Source organism: Eubalaena glacialis, chromosome 3 (genome assembly GCF_028564815.1).
Source record: "Eubalaena glacialis isolate mEubGla1 chromosome 3, mEubGla1.1.hap2.+ XY, whole genome shotgun sequence".
Taxonomy (NCBI): domain Eukaryota; kingdom Metazoa; phylum Chordata; class Mammalia; order Artiodactyla; family Balaenidae; genus Eubalaena; species Eubalaena glacialis.
The window spans coordinates 161,697,657-161,722,039 of record NC_083718.1 but is presented as its reverse complement, the minus strand read 5'-3'; the positions used below and the strand labels follow the sequence as shown (position 1 = coordinate 161,722,039).

The following is a 24,383-nucleotide window of genomic DNA, read 5'->3' as shown; positions in this document are numbered from 1 at the left end:
CAGCTGCTCAGTTAATATCTGGTGAATGAATGAATCTACTTATTCATCATTCTTTCTCATTTTTCTTCTGCTGCTGTGGATGAAGCGTCTCTGTTTTTAATCAACAGTCCACCCTACAATTTTTCTCCAGATCCCATTTCCTATCATCCTCTTAAGGACTTTGCAAGTATTTCATTTCTAACAGATCGTTTGCATCAGTATTCTTACTGCTCCATCATCTCCTATCAAAACAAACACACAAAAATCCCAAACAAACATGCTCTCCCCCATGCTCTCTTAAATCCACATATATGCTTCCTGCTATATCTTTCAATTTCTCTGCTCTCCTTCATGGGAAAACTTATTTTAAGAGTCGTCTTAAAGGCAATAAGTTATTGCCTCCTCACTTCCTCACATTATGTCCTCATTCAAATAGGGTTTTACTGCTCACCACTCCACTGTGATTTCTTCCAAATTCATATTTCCAGCACTGTCCTCTTCTTGGAATTCTACGCTTACATATACGTACAACTACCTTTAGGCCACCTCTACATGGTTATCAATCAGATATTTCAAATTTAACATGGCTGAAACAGAACCCTATCTCTTGCCAAGCTGTTCTCCTTTTTGTCTTCCCCAAACTAGTAGATGGCATCTCCATCACCTAGCTCCTCAAGCTAAAAATCCTTGAAATTATCCTTGATGTCTCTATTTCCTCTACACTCAAATTCAATCCATCAGTAGTTTCTGTCGGGCCATATCCCAAATCCATCCACTGCTCTTAATTTCACCACTCACACTCTAGTTTAAGTCACTATTATCTCTTATCTGGACCGTTACAACAGCCTGCTAACTTGTATTCCTGCTTCTACTCTTGCCCTATTCCAACCTATTCTCCACAGAAAAGTCAGAAGGAGCATTTTAAAACACAAGACAGATAATGTCATTTATCTGCTTAAGGACCTCAAGTAACTTCCCACTGAGTGAAGGGTGCCTTACAAAGCTAGGCAGGATCTGGCTACTGCCATTTCTGTGATCTTGTCTGTTATGACTTTTCCCTTTTCCACTACACTCTAGTCACATTGGCCAGTGTCCCACTCCAAGTGTTTGCATTTTCTCCTGGTTTGATGTCGCCAGTCTTTCTAGTAACCTACTATGTTTGTTCTTCTCTAAATCATGAATAAAGATTACAAACTTGATCAGGCTTAAAAATTGCTGACAGAGAAAAAAGATATTAGGGTATCATAACTGAATTTGTGTTTAAAATTTTTCATAATTATTTTAGGTAAGGAAAGAAATGATGCCATGAAACACTATGTCAGACCTGCTCTGTCCAACATGGTAGCCACTCGCCATATGCAGCTGCTGAGCACTTGAAATGTGGCTAGTGTCACTAAGGAAGTAAATTTAATTTTGCTTTAATTTTTATTAACTTAAATTCAAAAATTGACATTTGGTGCAGTTATTGGGAAAATTTTTTAAGTGTGTTTGGAACAAAACTGGGTATGAGAATCTATTTTTTCAATGATAGATTTTTTTGAAATCTAAATACAGATCAAGTATTTCTGATAAAACTTTAGTGTCTGAATTGAGATTTACTGTAACTGTAAAACATATACCCGATTCTGAAGACTGAGTATTAAAAAGGGAATATAAAATAGCTCATTATGTATTTTTATATTGGTTACATGTCAAAATAGTATTTTAGATATAGTAGATTAAATAAAATATATTACTAAAATTAAATCCCCCCTTATTTTTTCACCTTTTTCAATGTGGCTATTAGAAAAATCTAAATTACATATGTGACTTACATTGTATTACTATTGGACAGTGCCATGTTGTCCAACTGTAGTTCAATGTGGCTGCAGCAGAAGGCATGCAAAGGGTATGATAAGAAAAGTGAAATGTGGTCAGTGTCAGCGGCTATAATTTTTACTATATCTGAGAAAGCAGATCTACAAGCAAGAAGCCAATGGGCAAGAAGCAGAGGTGAGGGATGGAGGAGAGAATATACTACTGGCCCATGGGATCTTGGTTCTGGAGGCTCATTAAACCCTTGTTTTCCACATGGCTTGGTTGTTCAACCTGCTTAGTAATTAAAAAAATTCTAACTATTTCAGATGTAGAGGTAGAAGAAAAGGCTTTACAGAAAATATGATTTTAGTGTCAAGTGGAAGAGCAAGCCACCTAAGTAAAAACCAAGTAAGGGTTAAGACACAATAAACTAGAAAACTGTGCTTAAACATAAAGAGATCTTATCTTTAAAGATTTCTGATAAGGTTCTTAGTTTCTAAAATACTAAAATTTTATTTAGAATCTAAACTCTGAAGTTTGTAAGGTAGTTTTCTACTAAATTCAACTAATACTATTAAAAATGTGACTATAATAAAAGGCAAGAATGCATACTTTCCAGAAATGACAAGTTTTAATGACATTTAAGAAATATAATACAAAGTGTCTAGCACAGTGCCTAACACAGAGAACAAATTCATTAAATAATAAGTTTTCCTTTCTTTCCTTTCTTAATAATAATCTCTTATAGAAATATTATAATAGTATAGAAATTATAGAAATAATAGAAATTATTATAGAAATATTGTTATAGAAATATTATAATATGTTATTATATGTTATATTATAATATGTTAAATATTATAATTATTATAATATTATAATATGTTATAGAAATTGTTATAGAAATATTTTTAGGTATTGAAAAAGCAAAACTTCCAACCTCCTCTCGCAACCTTGAAAATTGATGCTAATGACAAAAAAGACATCATGATTAAAAGAAAAAGATAACGAGTGACATAATTAGTAGTGAGGAATTCCTTAAATTCACTCCTTGCCAAGTCTCTTAACCCCTCTTACCTCCAGGATGGGGTAAAAATATACTTACCGCTAGGTTGCATAGTCAATGGACTAAAAACTGGTCAGGGAGTTAAGAGGTTTGGGATTTACCCCTGGATCCACCAATACCTTGCTCTGACCTCTGACAAGTCAGTTTCTCTGTATGTTAATTTCTCCATCTGTAAAATGGGGGTGGGAGGAAGGGGGACACTTATTACCCTGTAAAGGACTGAGACTTTACTGGTACTAACAAATTGGACTACGTTATAAGAAAAGTAGGACCTTTAGATATAATGTTTTTGCTTATTAGAATATCTCAGGGTTGGATAGTACTTTATGGTAAGTACCACAGGTTAAATTGAACTAAGCCTCAATATTCACAGAAATAAAAAATATAGATATTTGCCACATTTGTTCCCATGCAAATACCAAATTTCCAACTAAACAGGTTAGGCCAAAAAATCAAAAGATACTAAAAATACATTAACACGGCGTTATAAACTGAATTACGTACCACACCCGCAAATTCGTATATTGAAGTCCTAATCCCCCAGTGTGACTGTATTTGGAGACAGTACTTTTAAGGAGGTAACTAAGGTAAAATGAGGTCATAAGGGTGGGGCCCTAATCTGATAGGACTGGTGTGCTAATGAAAAGGAAGCGGTACCAGAGATTGACTGGTCTCTGTCTCTGTCTCTCAACACCCCCCCCACCAACACATACAGAGAAAATGGTCAGGTGAGGACATAGCCAGAAAGCCAGAAGGTGCTCTGTCTATAAGCCGAGGAGGGAAGTCTCACCAGAAACCAACCCCGCTAGCATATTGATCTTGGACTTCTAGCCTCAGGAACTGTGAGAAAATAAGTTTCTGTTGTTTAAACCACCCCACTTGTGGTATTTTGTTATGGCAGTCCAAACACACTAATACACATGGTCATAGGACAAATGAAGCTACAGCAGTTCTTTGAGAGTACCTCATATAACACTATTCAGTTTTCAAGTTGTCCTAAAGAATCTTCACTCTTCCTTTTACTACAGTCTGATTGGTGGTAAAATAGAGCATAACAAAATAAAAACAACAAAAGAAAACCAAACTGGAAGTTAAAATTTTATCCTGTTTTGAATCACAAGACTATTTTCCCTTGACAACTTTAGGCAAGTTGTTAACTGCATTGAACCTGCTTTTTCTAAATCAGTAAAATAGGGATGCTCATCCCAATGCTACTTGCTTCACTAGGTTGCTGTGAAGAGCAAATGAAAAAATGGCTTTAAAAGTGCATAATAAAGATAACAGGGATCATTAAAGGAAAACTTGCTGTTTACTACCTTTCTCAGAGGGAAGGCTCAGATCCTAATACAATGTATGTACTTACAAAAAGGACATAGGACATTAGAACCTCCTGTTACTAGTTAGCCCCTATGGATTCTCGTATTCACATATGGATTCTCTAGTAATTTGCTAGAATTACTTCTGCTCTGTCCTTTCACCCTTTGGCCTCCTCTTACTGCAGACTGGGACCTTTAAAAACTTTGGTAATGCAGTCTTCTCAGGAGAAGTAAAAGTGCCTGTATTAATTCCAAAAGACAGTTAATGACACTAAGGGGCTGGAGTAAGAAGAGTAACCTGAATCCTTAAAATGGATGTCTGGAGCACTGAAACATTTAAGAGAGTAATCTCTGGAATTCTAGAAAATATACCCTCTTTGATTTCTAAGAAAAGAGCACAAGAGCATATTCTAGTAATATCTAAAGTAATGCTGTCCAATAGAACTTTCTGAGATGATGGAAATGTTCTATATCTGTGTCATCCAGTGGGTAGCCATTAGCCACATGGGGCTATTCAGCACTTGAAATATGGCTAGTGTGACTGAAGAGTTGCATTTTTAATTGTACTTAGTGCTCCTTAAATTTAAATAGACACATGTGGCCAGTGGCTACTGTATTGGGTAGTGCAAATCTAGAGAACATAAAGACTCTGGTATTTCTGGAAACGCTTGAGGGAAAGATAACATGTAGTAGAAAAATCTACAAGGACATGGAAGCATCCTTTCAAAATGTGATAAAACAATCACAATAGAGCATCCCCCGAAGCAAGGAAAAGTCAAAAAAACTCTTCATATATTATATTAAGAAAAAACTTAGTTGTAAATTATCATTGTATATTAACAGCAGTAATAATATTAATTATTAACATTATATAGCTATTATTTTTAAGTGTTTACTATGTACCAGATATCGTGCTAAGTATTTCAATAACACCATCTTGTTGAATCCTCACTAGTATGATACCACTTAGTATGGTATCATTACCCCTTTTTACTAATGAGGAAATAATATTCAGAGAGGTTGAATAACTTTCTGAAAGGTTACAGTCAGTAGAAAGGCCAGGAGTTGAACCTGAACTATGTTCTTAACTACACTGCCTTCTCCTCAAAAACAAAACAAAACAAAAGCAAAAAAACTAACAAAAAATAAATCTTAACAAATGCTTCTAACATAAAATAGCCCAGCTTGGACAGTCTACCCATTTTACTACAGTAAAACTGAAGCACTGATGCTTATGAGCTTGATCTGGACGCTGAATAATATGAGGCATATCTGGGATTTAATGAGGTAAAACTAGATTAAGTGAAGGATGTCCATAGGTACCATGTTTCAAATATTCATAGAGCTTGGAAAATATAAAAGAAGTAATGCAGGCTTACATGCACATACTAATGAGACAGTGGGGATAGGCAGGAAGGGAAGAAGGGAACAGGGAAGGAGGAATGTTTCCCTCAGAAATGAAAACTGGAGAATAGAAAAATCAAATGTACTTCTGAAAATCCACTAAGACAAGACAGAACTGCATCAGTGGTAGAGAGCAACTGTGGTTTTAATAAACCATAATCCTATGCTGATAAGCAGAGATCAAAACAGAAGAGCTGGAAGCAGAACACCTGTCCCACTGTGGTCACGGAGGGCAAGCTACAGGGGAGGCAGGAGACAGAAAAGGGACTGGTCTGGGTTGTGCCACTGATTAGCCATGCCCTCTTGTTAGAAACTATTCCTAGTGCCTCTCAGCTGATTCTCTGCCTCCAGCTCTTCTTCATTTACTTTTACTCCATTCGGAGATAAGGGTGATGAGATGGTGATATTCCTCTGGGATGATCTGCCAGAAGAAGGGGGAGAGGAAGCAAGCTAGGCAATCCCTTTCTCAAAGAGAGCAATAAATCCTGTCTTGTGCATGTAGCAGATGTGAACAAAGAAGATGGAACAGATTTCGTCTTAGCGATCATCCCTACCCCCACTCCCTCTATAGCAATTATATATCTCTGCACTTGCACACAGAGAGAAGAACCCCAGAGAACATCAATATTTCCTTTAACAAGCAAAACTGCTAGCAATGAATGGCTAATGAAAATGCAGAAAAGCCATAACTCCCTTTGTCTTACAGGCAATCCTACTAGACTTCAACTATGTATAATGTTAACCTTTCCAGGAGGTGTGATCCAGGACACAGAAGAAGCTAACGTTTTTTAGAATGCTTCTGGCTCATGTTTCTTGAACAGGGAAGAAGTTTAGTGGTACGAATGGTGTCACATCATACCTCCTGGCAGACATATATGGATCTGTTATCATGAAATAAAGAATGCACCACCATCATCACCACCATCGTCATTCCAGTCAATATTGGGAATGAAGCAGATGACACTACGGGATCACCTACTCCCAGTTAGAACACTTTGAAGGTAGAGCTTTATGTTCCAATTGAGGTCCTAGACTCTGAATAAGATACAGGCATACAATCTCATTTAAAGGAAAGCAACAAGGATACTGAGGGTTTAAGAAACTGAGGAGGTGTAACTAGGAGAAGAGAAGACTCAGGAGAAACAGGAAAGTTGTTTGCAAATATCTGGAGCGTTCTCATGTAGAGAACAGATTTGCTTTGCTTGTTCAATATTACCCCAAGGGAGAGAACTAGGATCAGTGGGTGGAAGCTATAGGTAGACAGGCTTCAGCTCATTACTAGGAGGAACTTGCTGGCAGTCGGAGGTATCCAACAGTGGGATGAACTCTCTGGGAAGGGAAGGTATGAATCTGCCATCACTGAGGGCGTAGAAGTAGAGGTAAGATAACCTCTTGGTGGAAATACTAAATCATGAGAAGGAGGAGGGAGGCTGGACTAGGTAACCTTTAAAGGTCCTGCCCAAATCTGAGAGCCTATAATTTTATGGGGGTATGGAGCTCCTGCTTTCATCATTACAACACTGTGCAACTTGAGGTTTGCAGCATGGACAGTGTACATATCTACATTACCAACTTTCTCTCTGAAGGCTTAAAGAAGAGTGATGGGGGGGCAGAAGAAATAACAACAATATCAGTACCATCACCATGATCTTATTTCCCTTCTGCATCTTCATCTACCACATACTTGGCACTGTGGCAGGCACTTTATATACTTTATCGCTAATCTTTGAGAGTCCAGCTAGGCTATTGTGAGACTCTGAGCTGGTAAGATATCGTCTTTGGTTTTTATTTTCCTCATTTGGAAAAGGAAGGGGTTGAACTTCGCTATTCATTAAAGGGGACATTAAGGTCCCCTTTAATTTCCTTTATACTGTGAGTCCGAAGGGGGAGTAGCACTAGGGACCCAGCTCAATTATTTCCTCCCTATGCACCACAGCTTAACCTGGCAGATACTTTGAAATATCTTCCTTCTTTGGAATAATGAACAATGTGTGCCACCTTCATTTTACACAGTGAATATACTAGTGAAAGGTTAAGTGTAAACAGAATTTTTAATAAAAAATAAAGTACATTTTGAACACACCAAAATGGTTAGTTAAAAGAAATCTTTATAAAAATAAGTTCAATGTTTGCTGCAAAGTAACTTGTTCTATAAATTTGGATTTTATATTTTGGATTTTCTCATCACTTTGTCCTCCACTCAGTCTGCTGGGGTAATCAGTCTGTTGGCATGAACACAGAACTATAGGTTTGAAAGGAATATTAAAAGTCATTTAGCTCAATGCCTCCTCCTCTCCCTGCCTCTAACTCCATTAACCCTAGCCAATGCTTGAATCTTCTTTCTAACATCCCTACCAAGTCTTTGCTTACTCTTCTAGTGATGAAGATCCCACATCTCCCCCGGAAGTTCCTTCCATTCTTGGCAGTGGACCTTGGCTTTAGGGAAGTGATTCTCAATAGTTTTTCTATCTCAGCAACCATGAGGGAATCCCAGAACACTTCCATCCATAACAGTAGTTTCACATACATCCAAATTTTAACAGAGGTTCTCTCTAGAGAGCAAGATGGTGATGGGAGGGAAACTTTCTCTTTTCATTTGGTATACTTCTGTTGGTAATTTTTTTACACTGCATATATATTACTTTAATACATACATGCATACATTTTTGAAAAGTGGTCCAAGGGGGTAAATCTTTATCACAGTAGTGATGGGGGTTGGACAGGAACAAGTTCCGCTACAGGAACAACACAGAACGAAATGCAATGGTGTGTTATGATTTGACACCTCCATCGGCTGTTAATATACTCAGGTGTAGAGTGGGCACTGAATTGACTGTAATATACTTGTTGTGGGGAGGTTGAATGCCTTCTAGCTCCTTGAAAACCATTGCTAAGCTCTATCTCAACTGAGTAAGCCAGCTCTTCAGGCATTTTAAGACAGCTTTCATGTGTGCAAGGAAAGTTAACTGCCTTCTGGCCTCACCAAGGTTAAACTCAATGACTAATGGTATAACGTGTCTCACTATGTAATGAATCTGCCTCTTTTTCCCTGCCATTCTGATGAATCCATAGTACACTCTTCTAATTGGACCCTCTGCCTTCCAGTATTCTTCTTCTATAGTCTGTTCATTTTCTCTTTTTCATGATGGGAGAGCACACTTCCTAATTACCAAGACTAGTTACCTTACTCCAAGCTTATGGTTGTTTTTTACCAAATATCCCCAGATTTCCCTCCTCTACTATGAAGACTCTGCAGACAGACTGCCTGGGTTCAGATTTGGTTCTCTCATTTACTAGTTATATAACCTTGGCTAAGTAACTTTAATCCCCTGTGCCTCAGTTTCCTCATCTGCAAAATAAAGACAACAGCAGCAATTAGCTTATACAGTTGCAGAAGTTTAACTAGGATACATATAAAGCACATAGAACAGTACCTGGCATACAGTGGATGCTCAATCAATATTAATTTGTACTGCTGCTTCCTTCTCCTTCATCATCATCATCATCATGCCCTACTACTACTTAGGAAACTTTCTTACTATAGGCCCAGAGTGTTTACTTGACAACTTCTTTTCATTAGATTTCTATGTTTCCTCTTTCTCAATCCAAAGCATTCTTGACATTTCATCTCTTCAACACAGTTCTCTCTGACAAACTGGATTACAGTCAAACTTTCCCACTTGGCATTCCTACTACTATGTCTGTTTTTGTTGCATTATGATGCACACTCATGCTTCATCAATTCACATTCCTCTTCTTTTCATACCTCTGTTCAAAACCTATCTTTTAGAGCAGGGAGTAGAAAACTTTCTGTAAAGAGCCAGATAGTAAATATTTTCAGTTTTATGGGACATATGGTTTCTGCTACAACTACTCATCTCTGCCATTGTAGCATGAAAGTAGCCATACACATTAACAAATGAACATGGCTATATTCCAGTAAACCTTTATTTACAAAAACAGGCAGCCAGCAGGATCTGGCCTATGGGCCATAGTTTACTGATCCCTGATCTAGAGGAATCCTTCCCTAAATAACTCCGCCTGGCTGTGATCATTCCACTATTCTACTTCAAGTATGTACTATATTCATTTACAAATAGTTATAAACTTCTGAGTATTTTTTACGTGGTCAGTCTTCCACTTAGATTAGTGTACAGATCCTTTAAGGAAAGCTGTTATTTCATTCATTAAACAAAACGTAGCTAAGTCTAGGAGTAACACTGAGTGTTAAGAACATGAAGACAAGTAAGTCCCAGTCTATGCTCACAAAGAACTCACAGATTAGTAGGATAGACAGCAACTCAAATACACTATCATAATACAATGTGATTTTTGCTATAAGAGAGATTTGCTATACAAAGTGCTCTGAGAAAAGAGAAAGGAATGATTGACATTGCTTGGGGAGAGGAGAAAAGCTTCACAGAGGACATGAAGTTGAGCTAGGATTGTCAGAAGAAAGATGAATAGGCATTTGAGGCAAAGGGAATATAGTATAAAGGTACTAAGACATGGAAATGGACCATGTGTTTGGACAACAGCCAGCAGCTGCTGTAAAAGGAAAGTGGTAGGGTAAGCTACAGAGACAAATGACAGGAACTGAGGAAGATGAGAATACAAAGGTAAGTACCAGCAAACGAAGAGCCTCATTTGCCATAATAAGACAATGGTATGTACACAATAAGGAGTCTGGTATCATCCCAAAGATTATATTTACACATTCAATATCAAGATCTGATTTATTAATTATATTTTATACCCATAAAGGGGTTTTAACTTTTTCATGTATCATTTTAACTTTTATGTATATTATTTCCAATGTTCATAGAGCATCCATACTTACATATCTATTAAATTCTGACTAATGATATGAACTAAATAATCTAAATAATGATTATGAACTTGTGATGTAGTGAGAAGGGTAAGATTTAGAAGCAAAAAATTCAGGACTAAATCTTGCAGTTTATAGTAACAACATTTGGAATAAGTCTCTTAACCCTTCATTGTTTCCATAAAAGAGGAATAGCAACAGTCCCTATTTCAAAAGCTTACAGTAAAGACTATTTGAGATAATTACATGAAGAGTACTTTGCAAACTATAAAAGAGTTGTATAAATGACGTGCAGGATATGTGAAAATTGCAGGGTAAGTTGGCAAGAAAGGGTGAGATTTTTTATTTACTCAAACAGCTTTTTGTGACACATACACTCATACACAGCCTGACAGAAGGTAACTCTCCATTTCTATTACATATAAGAACAGGTTCTGACCTTTTCGAGGATCTGATTTTTGCATGGTACCATCAGCTATACCCAATAGGAATTTCCTCCTTAGCAAGATGGAGAAATCTAGAAGCAAAACATAAAAAAAAAAAAAAATTAGAAATGTGAACTACTGTAGATCGAAGGAGACCTGCAGTGAAATTAGGTTTTAATCAGAAGAAACCAGCAGGCTGAACACCTAGAAGGGCTTCCCAAGGGCAGTAATTTAGTTAGGTTTCCAGTTTCCAGGATCCTTCCCTCAGCTTTTCGAGTTCAGAACCCCGATTCTGTTAAAAACTGAACATATTCTTCAGGGCATTAACAGGTCATGAAATAATAATGGATAAACCAGAACGTTACTCTATTAACTCACTGTGAGAAAGATAACAGCCACAAAACTAAAGTATTGCACACCGAAAACTACAAACAGCACTGAAAGAATTAAAGAAAGAAGTAGAAAGACATTTACGTTCATGAATTAGAAGACTAATGTTAAGATGACAATACTACCCAAGGTGATCTACAGACTCAAGACAATCCCTATCAAAATCTCAATGATGCTTTTCTGTAGAAATAGAAAAAGCCACCCTAAAATTCACATGCTATCTCAAACAGCTTAAACAATCTTGACAATGAAGAACAATGTTGGAAGACTCACACTTCCTGATTTCAAAACCTCCTACAAAGCTACAGTAATTGAGACAGTGTGGTACTGGCATAAGGACAGGCATACAGACCAATGGAATAGAGAGCTCTGAAATAAACCCTAATATATATGGTCAAATGATTTCTGACAAAGGTGCCAACACCATTCAATGGGAAAAGGATACTCTTTTCAACAAATGATGCTAGGAAACCTGGATACCCTCATGCCAAAGAATGAAGATGAACCTTTACCTTATACCATATATAAAAATTAACTCAAAATGCATCAAAGACCAAAACTTAAGAGCTAAAATTATAAACCTCTTAGAAGAAAACACAGAGGAGAATCTTCATGACACTGGATTTGGCAATGATTCTGGAATGTGACATCTAAATCACAGGCAACAAAAGAAAAAAGATAAATCGGACTTCATCAAAATGAAAAACAATTTGTGCATCAAAGGGCACTATAACATGGATGAAAAGAAAACCTACAGAATGGGAGAAAATATTGGCAAATTGTTTATCTGGTAAGGGACTAATATCTAGAATTTATAAAGAACTCCTACAATTCAATAACAAAAAAACCTCAAACAACCCAGCTGAAAAATGGGCAAAGGACCTGAAGAGATATTTCTCCATTTATCTATACAGATGGCCAATAAGCACACGAAAAGATACTCAACATCATTAATCATTAGGGAAGTGCAAGTGAAAGTCACAATGAGATACCACTTCACACCCATTGGGATGACTAGGATGGTTATTATGAAGAAAAAAAAAAGAAAAATCATAAGTGTTGGCAAGGATGTGGAGAAATTAGAGCCCTTGTGAATTGCTAGTGGGACTAAAAAATGGTGCAGCTGCTGTGGAAAACTTTAAAAAGTTAAAAATAGAATTACCTTGCGAACAAGCTACTACCTAGACATCACTGGATCGTTTTTTTCAAGAGGGTAGATAGCATGGAATCCAGCAAGGAACCAGAACCTGTGTCATCAACGTCAGGCATGAGTGAAATTGCAGGTTGCCCTCCGTCTCCTATTGCTGACGATCCTTCAGCTCTACCATCTCCCCTGTCCTCTCCCTCCTCCAGTCGGTAACTCTTCTTGCCTGTTCACTTGATGCCAGCCCCTGTATGCCAGCTGTTGTGCTGTACTACTGTACTTTTCAAGGTTCTGAAGGTGACCATTCTCTTGCTGTGATGCCTGGGCACCACACTTTTTACCACCCATCAACACTTCTACTGCAGAGTGTCTGCATGTCATTGCTCGTGGAGTCATGAGGCTTGATCCTCCAGGCCCATATTCCCTGGTAGGCTGGATTCGTCTGCCTTCAAAGATTTCTGCCCTTTCAAGCATTCCAGAATTTGCCTGTGTTTCAATGGTGCCTCACATTATGGAATCCTTTTACTCTCAACATTATTAGGGTCTATCTTAGGGACAACTGGTCCAATCCAATTTCCTTTTGGCCCACGGTGCTATTTTGTATTTCCCAGTGCTTTCAATGAAGCTTCAAGTAGACTTAAACTCCTGGCTTCTAACTAGCCATGAATCGCACAATTGTTCATTGTTTGTTATTTGTGAGAAAATGACAGTAATTAGTAGAAAATAAAAAAAAAAAATAGAATTACCATATGACCCAGTAACTCCACTCCTAGGTATATACCCAAAAGAATTGAAAACAGGGACTAAAACAGATACCTGTATACTAATGTTCATAGCAGCATTATTCACAATAGCGAAAGGGTAGAAAAAATCCAAGTGTCCACCAATAAATGAATAAATAAACAAAATGCGGCATATACATAAAATGGAATACTATTCATCCATAAAAAGGAATAAAATTCTGATACATGCTACAACATGGATCAATCTTGAAAATATTATGCTAAGTGAAATAAGCCAAATACAAAAGGATAACTACTGTCTGATTTCACTTATACTTGACAACCAGAATAGGGAAATTCATAGAGAAAGTAAGTAGAACAGAGGTTACCAGGGGCTGGGCAGAGGGGGGAATGATTTAACATGTACAGAGTTTCTGTTTGAAATGATGAAAAAATCCTGGAGTTGGACAGCAGTGAAGGCTATACATCACTGTAAATGTACTTAATGCCTTAAAATGGTTAAAATGATAAATTTTATGTTATATATATTTTAACACAATTATAATTAAAAAAAAAAACAAGCAACAGGTGGATCTGCATCAGGGTTTGACAGCTCCATTCAACCATCTCACAACAGGAACACAAATAGCTTCACAGGGAATTTCAAGAAACTAAGTCCTTGAGTCACAGCATTCCCTTTCCTGGGTGGTCCTAGGTGGAACCTGCTATCAATTTTCTTTATGACCTCCCGTTTAGCATGTTTCCAAGCTAGACTATCTTCTGATAAACACATCCTTTTATTTGGATAATGTTACTATCTATATATAGCATGTAGTACAGATGGGCTCTGGATTTGAATATCAACTCTGTCACTAGCTATGTAAACTTGAACAAGTTACTAAATGTCTCTGGTCCTCAATTTCTGTATCTTTATTTTTTAATTTATTTTTAAAATTATTTATTTATTTATTTGGCTGTGTCGGGTCTTAGTTGCGGCACGTGGGATCTTCGTTGCCACATGTGGGATCTTTTTTTGTGGCACACGGGCTTCTCTCTACTTGTAGTGCACAGGCTCTGGAGCACGCGGGTCAGTAGTTGTGGCACGCAGGTTCTCTAGTTGTGGTGCGTGGACTCTAGAGTGCGCAGGCTTAGCTGCCCCGTGGTATGTGGGATCTTAGTTCCCCGACCAGGGATTGAACCTGCGTCCCCTGCACTGGAAGGAGGATTCTTAACCACTGGACCAGCAGGGAAGTCCCAATTTCTGTATCTTTAAAGCAAAAATAGTAGTGTCTACTCCAAAGGCTTTGTGAAGGTTAAATTACATTCTCTATGTTAATGAATTAATATAAATAAGTGTCAACAGACAGAAATTACTTCCCCACTTCCCTAACTCTTCGTACTATTACTGATCACTGATGAAATCATAGTCAGTTCTCTATCTCTCGGCTACATTGGCATCCATACAATCATCACCACAACTCTCTGTAACTTGGAGGCTTGCTAGTATCTCTATCAGAAACCTTCTCTCAAAGGCCAACATCCAAAAGAACAAAAACAAATGTAGACAAATTTTTCTGCCTACCTCACAAACCTCTCCTAGAGGAGTCTGCCCTCCCTGAGGGCAGGTAGGCTTACTTTATATCCCACGTATTACCTAGCAGAAAAAAAGAACTTTACCAACTTTTAAAATTGAATTTTCAACAATTCTAAGTTTTTTATAACAGGATCTTGCATAAATATCCAAATATACAAGTTCTATTTCTATACTTGTATTACAAAAACAATAAGGTAAAAACAGTAAGTATGGTTCTCTGTCAGTGATAAGAACCTAAGCAAAATATATAAGGTGTTACAGGGTGTGGTAGTGACCATTTCAAAGCCTGCTACACTATGGTGGGCTTATATTAAAAGTGTCAGAAATAACAGAATAAGTTCAATATCCCACCATGAAAAAATTCAATAATAAAGCTGATCTACCAGATAAAATCATATTACACAAATCAGAAAAATCTCCATTTAATTTTCATTTAAAAGCAAAATATCAAATCACCTAAAGATCAGAAAATAGCATCAAATCAAACTTCATATTCCTGACTTATTTCTAGACCACAGTGGTCAGACATTCAATTTCACCTTGTCTGAATGACCTAAACTCCTTCAACTAAGCCAATTAGAACTGCCATCAGTAGATATTTATTAAACATGCCTAGGTATAAAATTGGAATTAGGAGACAGAACCATAACAGAACAAAGAAACTGAACGGTTAGGAAAAAAAATGGAACCATCATAGGAGAAGGGAACCAACTATGTGATAGGTTCTGTGCTAAATACTTTAAAAAGAACTTTTTGTTAAAGTATAATATACATACTGAGAAGCACACGCTTCATACAGTAGCCAAGGTATGGAAACAACCTAAGTTGATGAATGGATAAAGAAGATGTGGTATATATACACAATGGAATACTATTCAGCCATAAAAAAAAAAGAAAACTGGCCACTGTGACAACATAAATGGACCTGGAAGGTATTATGCTAGGTTTGAATAAGTCAGATGGAGAAAGACAGTTACCATGTGATTTTACTCATTATGTGGAATCTAAAAAAACAAAACAAATGAACAAACAAAATAAAACAAAAACAAACTCACAGATACAGAGATCAGATCAGTGGCTACCAGAGGGGAAGCGAGTTGTGGGGGGGATGTGTGCAAAATGGGTGAAGGAGGCCAACTGTATGGTGACAAATGGTAACTAGACTTGTAGTGGTAATCAGTTTGTAGTATACATAGCTGTTGAATTATTATGCTGTCCACCTGAAACTCATTATTTTAAAAAAGTAAATAAATCATAAGTATGAAACTCAATGAACTTTTACAATGTGTTTCCAAACCAAGAAAGAGATCATTACTAGCACCAAAAGAAGTACCCCTTTGAGCCCTCTCCCAGTCATTACTCCACCCAAGAGTAAGCACTGTGTGGACTACAATTGTTAGGTTAGTTTTGCCTGTTTTGAACTTTATAGAAATGAAATTATATCTCATGTCCTCTTTTATGTCCACTTTGTTCCACTCAACATTTTGTTTATGTGATCCATCCACAGTGCCTCTACTAAGGCACTTTTGTCTTCATTACTTGATTTAAAGCACCCAACAATTCTGGCATTTCCCATTTAGGTTGGGGAAAAAAAAAAGAGCTGAGGTTCTGAAGTTAAACAAGATTAATTAAAGCATCCAAGGACATACGAGTACTGTATGGAAAGGCTAAAATTAAAGACTAATTTCAAAGTCCATGCTCTCTTTGGTTCCATTAGGCTTGCCTACTATAGTTTAAAAACAACAAGAAATCAATCCCTTCCCTAGTTTACTTTTCATAGGCCATATTATAGAGGGAAGTTTGGCAAACAGTCAAGTACTACACAATGTAAGAAATTATTATTAGCACAAGAAAAGAGTTCCCTAGGGCAGTGGCTTTCAAACCTTTCTGATTGTGACCCACAGACTTAAATCCAGGAGTTTTTACAACAATATGCATTGCTAAAAACCTTACATCTTGCAAAATTATGCACTAAACATGGGCTTGTGGTTAAAAAAGAGTTAGGAATATGCTACTAGAAGCCCATGAAAATTTGTATCCTTTATACATATACACACATACCCCACAAGGATCTCAGTCACTAAGAAATGGTTAAATTGGACCCAAAAAACTAAACAGAAGGAAGAAGGGTATAATCCACTTTAGGATAATTTCTAATTAAAATGATTTTTAAAAATAAAGTTTTAATGTGTAATGGAACAAACCTGTAGCAATCCAGAACACTAAGCTTCTAAGAGTGACTTAATTCTCCAAGGTTTTCTAGAGTGAAGATTTGAACGCATGTCACCATCTGCAGACAGGAGCCACTTAATAAAAGCTTTTCATAGCGACAAAATTAAAACCTGAGGTCAGACTCATATGGCTTTGGGGACCGATAAGAGACTATTAACCTGTTTATTATTTTTTATCTATTCACACTGCCCAAGCAGACCTTTGAGAGATGTCTATGCTACACAGTACCAGAGATCTCAAGATCAACTTTATTCTGTTAGAGTGTAATAGGATAGAGTCCTATACAGGAAACTAACTCCTGAGACGTAGAGACCTGAGAATAGAGTAAATCCTCACTGCTTAAGCCACAGAGACAGGTACATAAAGTAATTTGGGCTCATTAACAGAGCAGTATCTATAAACCATTCTGTAAGTCCCGCCCCGCCCCCCCCCAACCCCCGCCAAAGTCTCAGGTTCTTATCCTAAAAAAGTGAGTTATGAATCCTTGACATTATCCAGGATCTTGTAGGAATCTGATAGAATTACAAACTTGGGGCAAATACGGTTTCTCTGTACCAAGAAACTGAGATGCAACTTAGACCTAAACTTGGCCTGGTTCATTCTGTCACTGAGTAGTCACTTCCTCAGGGCTTCAAATTCTTCACTTTAAAACCAAAAGATAAGAACTCAGGCAGGTCCCATGTTTACTACAAACTAGCTGCATGCCTCTGTTTCTTCATCAACCACCTCTACAAGTGTGTGATTTTATGGTTTCATAGAAAATCCTATTGCTATTACAGTAACGGAAATTTATCAAATGAGATCAGCTGTCTTCCTGTGAGCTACTCAGGCAATTGCCCTGACACCCATTTCTGGTTGGGAAACAGAGACAACTTTCTTCATGGTAATAGCAAGGCTAGACAATACAAAGGGGCTTCCAGGGAAATGTGTCTTATGTGAATCCGAAACAGCAACCTCAGGAAAGGGCTCTCTTCTCTAGAAAACTGACTTGACTGAGAGGGCATGGAATAATCTTTGAGATAGGTATTAAGCTAAGGCATATCGGATTAAAAAAAAATTATTTGGGGGTGATACAGAAAGAATATATAATACGCATTCTAAACAGCTAAGGCAGAAGACTGGTACCACTTGCTAGCAGTCACTCAGCATTTACTAGAAACCTTCTTCATGCTAATTCCTGAGAATAACACCTTTTAAAGCAAGTCAGAAAATGTTTGTATATAACCACAGAATCAGCAGGAACCAAGTGGCACGAGAAGAAAAAAACATGTCCAGTTTCACTTCAGAGACAGAAATTTATGGTTGTTTAGCTTTCTGAGTTTTTTTTTTTTTTTTTTTTAATCCCGGAAATTTAGCTTTTAGGACACAAGATGCCTTTCTCAACTTCCTCAGCTTTTGACCCAGCACTCATCCCTTAATTAAAATCTACTTTAATTCTTCTTCATTTTAAGTCTCTGGCGTTCACTAGACCAGGATTAGTGGTACATGTTATTTCAGAGAACAATTTTATACGCTAGTATTAGTTAAGAGAACTCCAGAAATTTATTGCATCGAAATCACTGACAGGTGTTGAACCTGTGCGATACTCTTTAACATACAGCAGTGACTCATAACTTTTTCCCCCCGACACATCTGAAGAATACAAAACACTCCTATCAGTGAGGGCAGGCTCACTACAGGCATTGATTTTCAGCAAAAGGTAGGAGATAGGATTAATTTGACGGGGAGGAAGGCTCCACTGGGTGAAGGTGTTTTGGAATCTCCAGGGGTATTTGTGTAATTAGAAAAAACATTTCCCCCAGTCTATATTCCACTGCTCTTCCCCCTGACCCAGGGTCTAGAGCACTGCCATCCAACAGAAATATAATTGAAGCCACTCATGTCATTTTAAGTTTTCTAGTAGTCACATTTTAAAAAGTAAAAAAAGGACGATGAAAATAATTTTAATAATGCATTCTATTTAACCCAATATATTGAAATATTATCACTTCAGCTGGCAATCATTATAAAAATCAATGGAAATACTTTATATTCTTTTTAATATTGTCTTCATAATCTGGTGTGTATTTACGATTACAGCTTATCTCAATTCAGATGCTAAATTTTCATCAGAAATACTTGATCTGTATTTAAATTTCATAAAACTTACAGTTGAAAAGAAAATTCATACACTCAAGTTTCTCAAAACATACTTTAAAATTTTCCAATAACTGTATGGAGGATGTTTTAAAATTTAATTAAAATTAAATAAAATTTATAATTCAGTAATTCAGTTACACTAACCATGTGGCTATTGTGTTAGACAACCCATATCTAGAGGAAATAAATAATAAAAGTAAACATTAAGTACTATGTGCCAAGCATTGTTCTAAGCACTTCACTTGTGTTAAGTTGTTCGATACTCACAATCCTTATGTAGGTACTATTATTACCTTCATTTTATTGATAAGGAAACCAGTGTAGAGAAATGTCTTATAACCCGAAGTTACACAGTTAGTAAATGGTGGCGGTGGGATTCACAGCAACGTAATTTGGTCCATTTTTTGTCTCTGAGGCTTAGGGTTTTTCCAGGAAAACTGAGCTATTTATATTTAGTATGCCCTAGGAGTAAATGCAATCTTTGCGTATGTTTGGTTAGGGAATCTCAGCACTGGCTGATTTTCTCCATTATATAGCCCTATTTTGATTACATGTTAATATGAATTAGATCATGTCATTCCCTTGCTTAAAATCTTTCAAACGCTCTCCACAGCAGCACTTAAAAGGAAATCCAAGCACCTTATCCTGACCCACATAATCCTACATGATCTGACCCCACCTCTACTGCCTCCACTCCTACAGCTCTCACCGTTCACTTTGCTCCAGCCGGCTGACCTCTGCTCCTGCTGCAGGCCTCTCCTTACTACCTTAGGGCCTGTACACTGCCTGGAATGCACCACCCGTATTCATTGGGCTGGCATCTTATCATTCAGGTCGAAGTTTAAATGTCACCTCCTCAGAGAACCCTTCCCTGACCACTCAATCTAAAGTAGTCACCCAGACTCTGTCACACCACTCTTAATTCTCCATAGCAGTTAGCACCATTTAGTATTTTCCTTGTTTATTTATTTGTCTCATCCACTGGGGCCTTGTCTGTGTTATTTATTCAGCACTATATCTTAGCACTTGGAATACTGCCTGGTATACAGGAGGCACTCAATAAGTATTTTTGAATGAAATGAATGAAAGCTAGTTGTTAAGAAAAAAAAAAAGGCATAAAATTTAAAAATTACATGACCAGAAAGTGACTACTTTCTGAATTTAAAAAACATATTTGGATGGTTTGTAATTAAAACTCATAGTTGATTTCTGAAAGAGAAATTAAGAAAAAAAATCTCTAAAAATGAAACAAAAACAAGCCGGGTCCTTTAGTATCTGTAAGTCACTCTCAAATCTGACAAGATCATTTACATAAAGGTAATGAGAGGATGTAAGGAACTGATAGACATAATCATGAATATAATTCTCTTTTCAAAGACTTTTCTGAATACAGTCCTCACAGCTTATTAAGGAAATCCACATAACACAATGGCAAATTCTTTCTGATTAGAACTCATTTAAAAGACATGCATTGAGATGACAAAAGAAGATTTTAAAAATATGAGAAAGTATATAGCTACTTAGCAGCATTGTGAAGTAGGGAAGAGTGCCATCAAAGACTCAGAAACTGAAGGATTTCTGCAACCTATAATCAAAATTGAGCTATATACTAGAAAATCAATGCTGAGCACCTCTAACCAAACATAGGTAAAGAACTGTATTTACTCCTATAGCATACTAAACAGACCAAGTGTCCCAGGGAGAAAAACCCAAGCTCAGAAACAAGAAATGGGAGTTGATGAAAAGTACTGAGATACCTGAGATTTTAAGACCTGTGCTGGCACCCCACTCTGCACACAAAGGTTCTAGCTGCGATGTTTGCCACTAGGCACAAAATGTACAGTATTTTTTAAAATTAATTTTAAAAGATACTTTAAAAGGAGAAAGAGACAAGGACTACTAAAAAGAACCTACTCTAAATGCAACAATAAAAAAGATTACCTGAAGGCATTCTCAGGAAAATGCAAATGGGATAAGGTTAGAAATGATAGTGTAGGAGCACAGATAGTACAGAGAGATCCAAGTAATGAATAAACTTGTAAATAACATTCTTTGTAGGTATAGAACAATGTAAATAGGAGAAATGTAATGTAATTACAAATATTTGAAATGCATTTACACTCCTGGCCTCCAACCTAGTTTAAAAAGCGTCTTCCAGAAAAGTCCTAAAGAATCACTGGAGAAAATTTAATATAGCTGGGTGGTAGAGGGATAGATAAACTGACATGTGATCTTTACAAGCAATGGTAAAATTTAGGATGTGGACATAAGGTTTTCCATGGCAAAATCCTTTCAAGTTTATCATATGTTTGAAATTTTTCATAAGTTTTAAAAAAAAGAAACCTTAAAACATCTCAAAGAAGCTGCTGTCTCAGAGCTCAACATTGAGCAGTAGTGAAAAGGTGGGTAGGTTAGAGCAGAGACTGAAGGAATGAATGAACATGAATTTTTTTTTGCACTTTTACATATAATTGCCATTTCATCACAACAAAGCTGAAAGGTAGGTGATATTATCTCCATTACACACACACACACACACACACACACACACACAGAAACACACACACATGCCTCTGAGGCTCAGAGAGTACCATAACCAAGTTACTTGGATATAAGTGAATATTAAGCCTGATCAAGCCTGGGATCAAAATATGCATGCAGGTTTAAAAATATCTAACTAAAATCTGAATCTACCTTTATCATCTATTTTCCACAGCTATCTGGAAAGTGACTGTCTCAGCTCTACTTGGAAAAGCACTTTAAATAATAAGAACACGTGAGATACACTTTGTAAAACAGAACAATATATTTTTTAAATTAATTAATTCATTCTATCCTTGGCTGTGTTGGGTCTTTGTTGCTGCATGTGGGCTTTCTCTAGTTGCTGCGAGCAGGGGCTATTCTTCGTTGCGGTGCGAGGGCTTCTCTTTGCGGTGGCTTCTCTTGCTGCGGAGCACAGGCTCTAGGTGTGCGGGCTTCAGTAGTTGTAGCACGTGGGCTTCAGCAGTTGTGGCTCTCGGGCTCTAGAACACAGGCTCGGTAGTTGTGGTGCACGGGTTTAGTTGCTCCGTGGTGTGTGGGATCTTCCCAGACCAGGGCTCGAACCCGTGTCCCCTGCATTGGCAGGTGGACTCTTAACCACTGTGCCACCAGGGAAATCCCACAATATTTTGTATGACTTCCAGCTTCAAAGTGCTTCATAATTTTCAAAGTTAGCTCACTCACAATTATCCTATTTGTATTACAGTTATCTGTATACATCTTTTACAGTTCTTTTAGCACTGTGATTCCCTCGAAATTAGGATCCAGATCTGATTCATTTCTACATTCTTTATAACAGTACCTGAAATAGTAGTTTAATGAGTGTTTACTTAAAGAAAGGTGATCCTCACAATAGAGACGCAAGGTAGCAAGGGCAGCTATTCACATTATTCTTATTAATAACACTTGAAGAAACAGAGTCAGAGTAAACTCTGATGCTACTTCTCAGCTAAAAAGCTCATTTGTTGAGCTAGGGCTCCAGTCTTTTCCGATTACACCACTGACTAAACAAAGACACTAAGCCTGTTCTCCAATTGAGAGTCTGGCAGGGCATCCAAAGGCAAAAGCTTTAGTTATGTTGTTTTTTTAAATGTTTGGAAAATCCTGGAATGTAGATCTTAATGTGATATAAAATGTTTGTAAACGTTCTGATTTCTTTGTTTTATTGGGACAGAGTGGTAGAAAGAAAGTGAAAATGCTTCTTAAAAATCCTAAACTAGGTTATAAGTTACCCCAAACTCAACAAAAACAGAAGTTGAACTATAACAGCTAACATTTATTTATTTTTTTAAAATAAATCTATTTATTTATTTATGGCTGCGTTGGATCTTCATTGCTGCGTGCAGGGGCTACTCTTCGTTGTGGTGCGCGAGCTTCTCATTGCAGTGGCTTCTCTTGTTGTGGAGCACGGGCTCCAGGCACATGGGCTTCAGTAGTTGTGGCACGTGGGCTCAGTAGTTGTGGCTCACGGGCTCTAGAGTGCAGGCTCAGTAGTTGTGGCACATAGGCTTAGTGGCTCCGCGGCATGTGGGATCTTCCCGGACCAGGGCTCAAACCCGTGTCCCCTGCATTGGCAGGCGGATTCTTAACGACTGCGCCACCAGGGAAGTCCACAGCTAACATTTATACTCAGCTCTTTGGAGCAATTCTACATATATATGTTATTTCATATGATTTTTCATAATATCCAGTGAGAGATTACTATTATTTCCATTTCACTGATGAGTAAATTTCAGGGTTAGTTTAGAAAGTCAGTAGGTGGTTGAACCGGGACTTGAAACAATCTGGGTCATGCTCTTTGTAGTACACAAGGCGTTACTTGCTTGCACAAAACTAGTCAATAGCCTTCTAATTGGTCTCTCTCTACTTCCATTCCACTGTGTGTATGGCAACCAGAGTAATCCTTCTAAAATAGAAATTCAATTATGTTTCATCTCTGCTTAAAATCCTTCAATGGGGGCTTCCCTGGTGGCGCAGTGGTTAAGAATCTGCCTGCCAATGCAGGGGACATGGGTTCGAGCCCTGGTCTGGGAGGATCCCACATGCTGTGGAGCAACTAAGCCCATGAGGCACAACTACTGAGCCTGCGCGTCTGGAGCCTGTGCTCTGCAACGGGAGAGGCCGCGACAGTGAGAGGCCCACGCACCGCGATGAAGAGTGGCCCCCGCTCGCCGCAACTGGAGAAAGCCCTCGCACAGAAATGAAGACCCAACACAGCCAAAAATAAATAAATAAATACATTTATTAAAAAAAAAAAAATCCTTCAATGGACCCATGCAGCCTATAGAATGAAATCCACCAAAGTCCTTGGCATTCCATACATAGGCCCTTCAAACCTAAATCCTTTAAGATTTGGCCCCTGACTACTTCTCCAGCCTCGTCTACCCATCTTCTCCTCTTTACCTTCTTCCCCTAAGTTATTCTACATGATCTACAGTCCCTCAACTTATCTGCAATGAAATCCCTTTTCCCATTGTACACCCTACTTGTCAACTTACAACTCATCTTTCAAAATTTAACTCAAAAATCAATGAATCTCCTTTTCCTCAGCCTTCTGAGTTCTCTTCCCTAGATAATCATTTCCTCTTCTATGCTATTATTTATATCTGGTTCACACTTACAGCATTTAAATACTGTATTACAATTATTTGTTTACATACTTCTCCCAATTTGATAGTGAAGACCTAAGGGATGCCTTATTCATCTTTGCCTCTGGGGTCTAATACACTGCCTGACGGTAGTAGGCATCAGATACATCTTGTTGGGTTGAATTCAAATATACTCACTTAGAAAGTATACAAGTGAT

General features: G+C 37.5%; 1 protein-coding gene across 6 annotated transcripts in view; it reads right to left on the bottom strand.

Annotated features, from left to right (window-relative positions):
* The window catches only part of SCMH1 (Scm polycomb group protein homolog 1), a 196,130-nt gene that overhangs the window by 140,364 nt on the left and 31,383 nt on the right, over positions 1-24,383 (bottom strand). For 3 of the 6 annotated variants that reach the window (XM_061184406.1, XM_061184405.1, XM_061184407.1), the window contains exon 2: positions 10,830-10,907. The exons of 1 other annotated variant lie outside the window; for it this stretch is intronic. In XM_061184406.1, the coding sequence (XP_061040389.1) occupies positions 10,830-10,854 (25 nt within the window). In that variant the 5' untranslated portion in view covers positions 10,855-10,907. Of the gene's footprint in view, positions 1-2,881; positions 3,012-10,829; positions 10,910-24,383 lie in introns of those variants that run through there. 2 more of the 6 variants (XM_061184398.1, XM_061184400.1) reach the window with 2 other exon arrangements.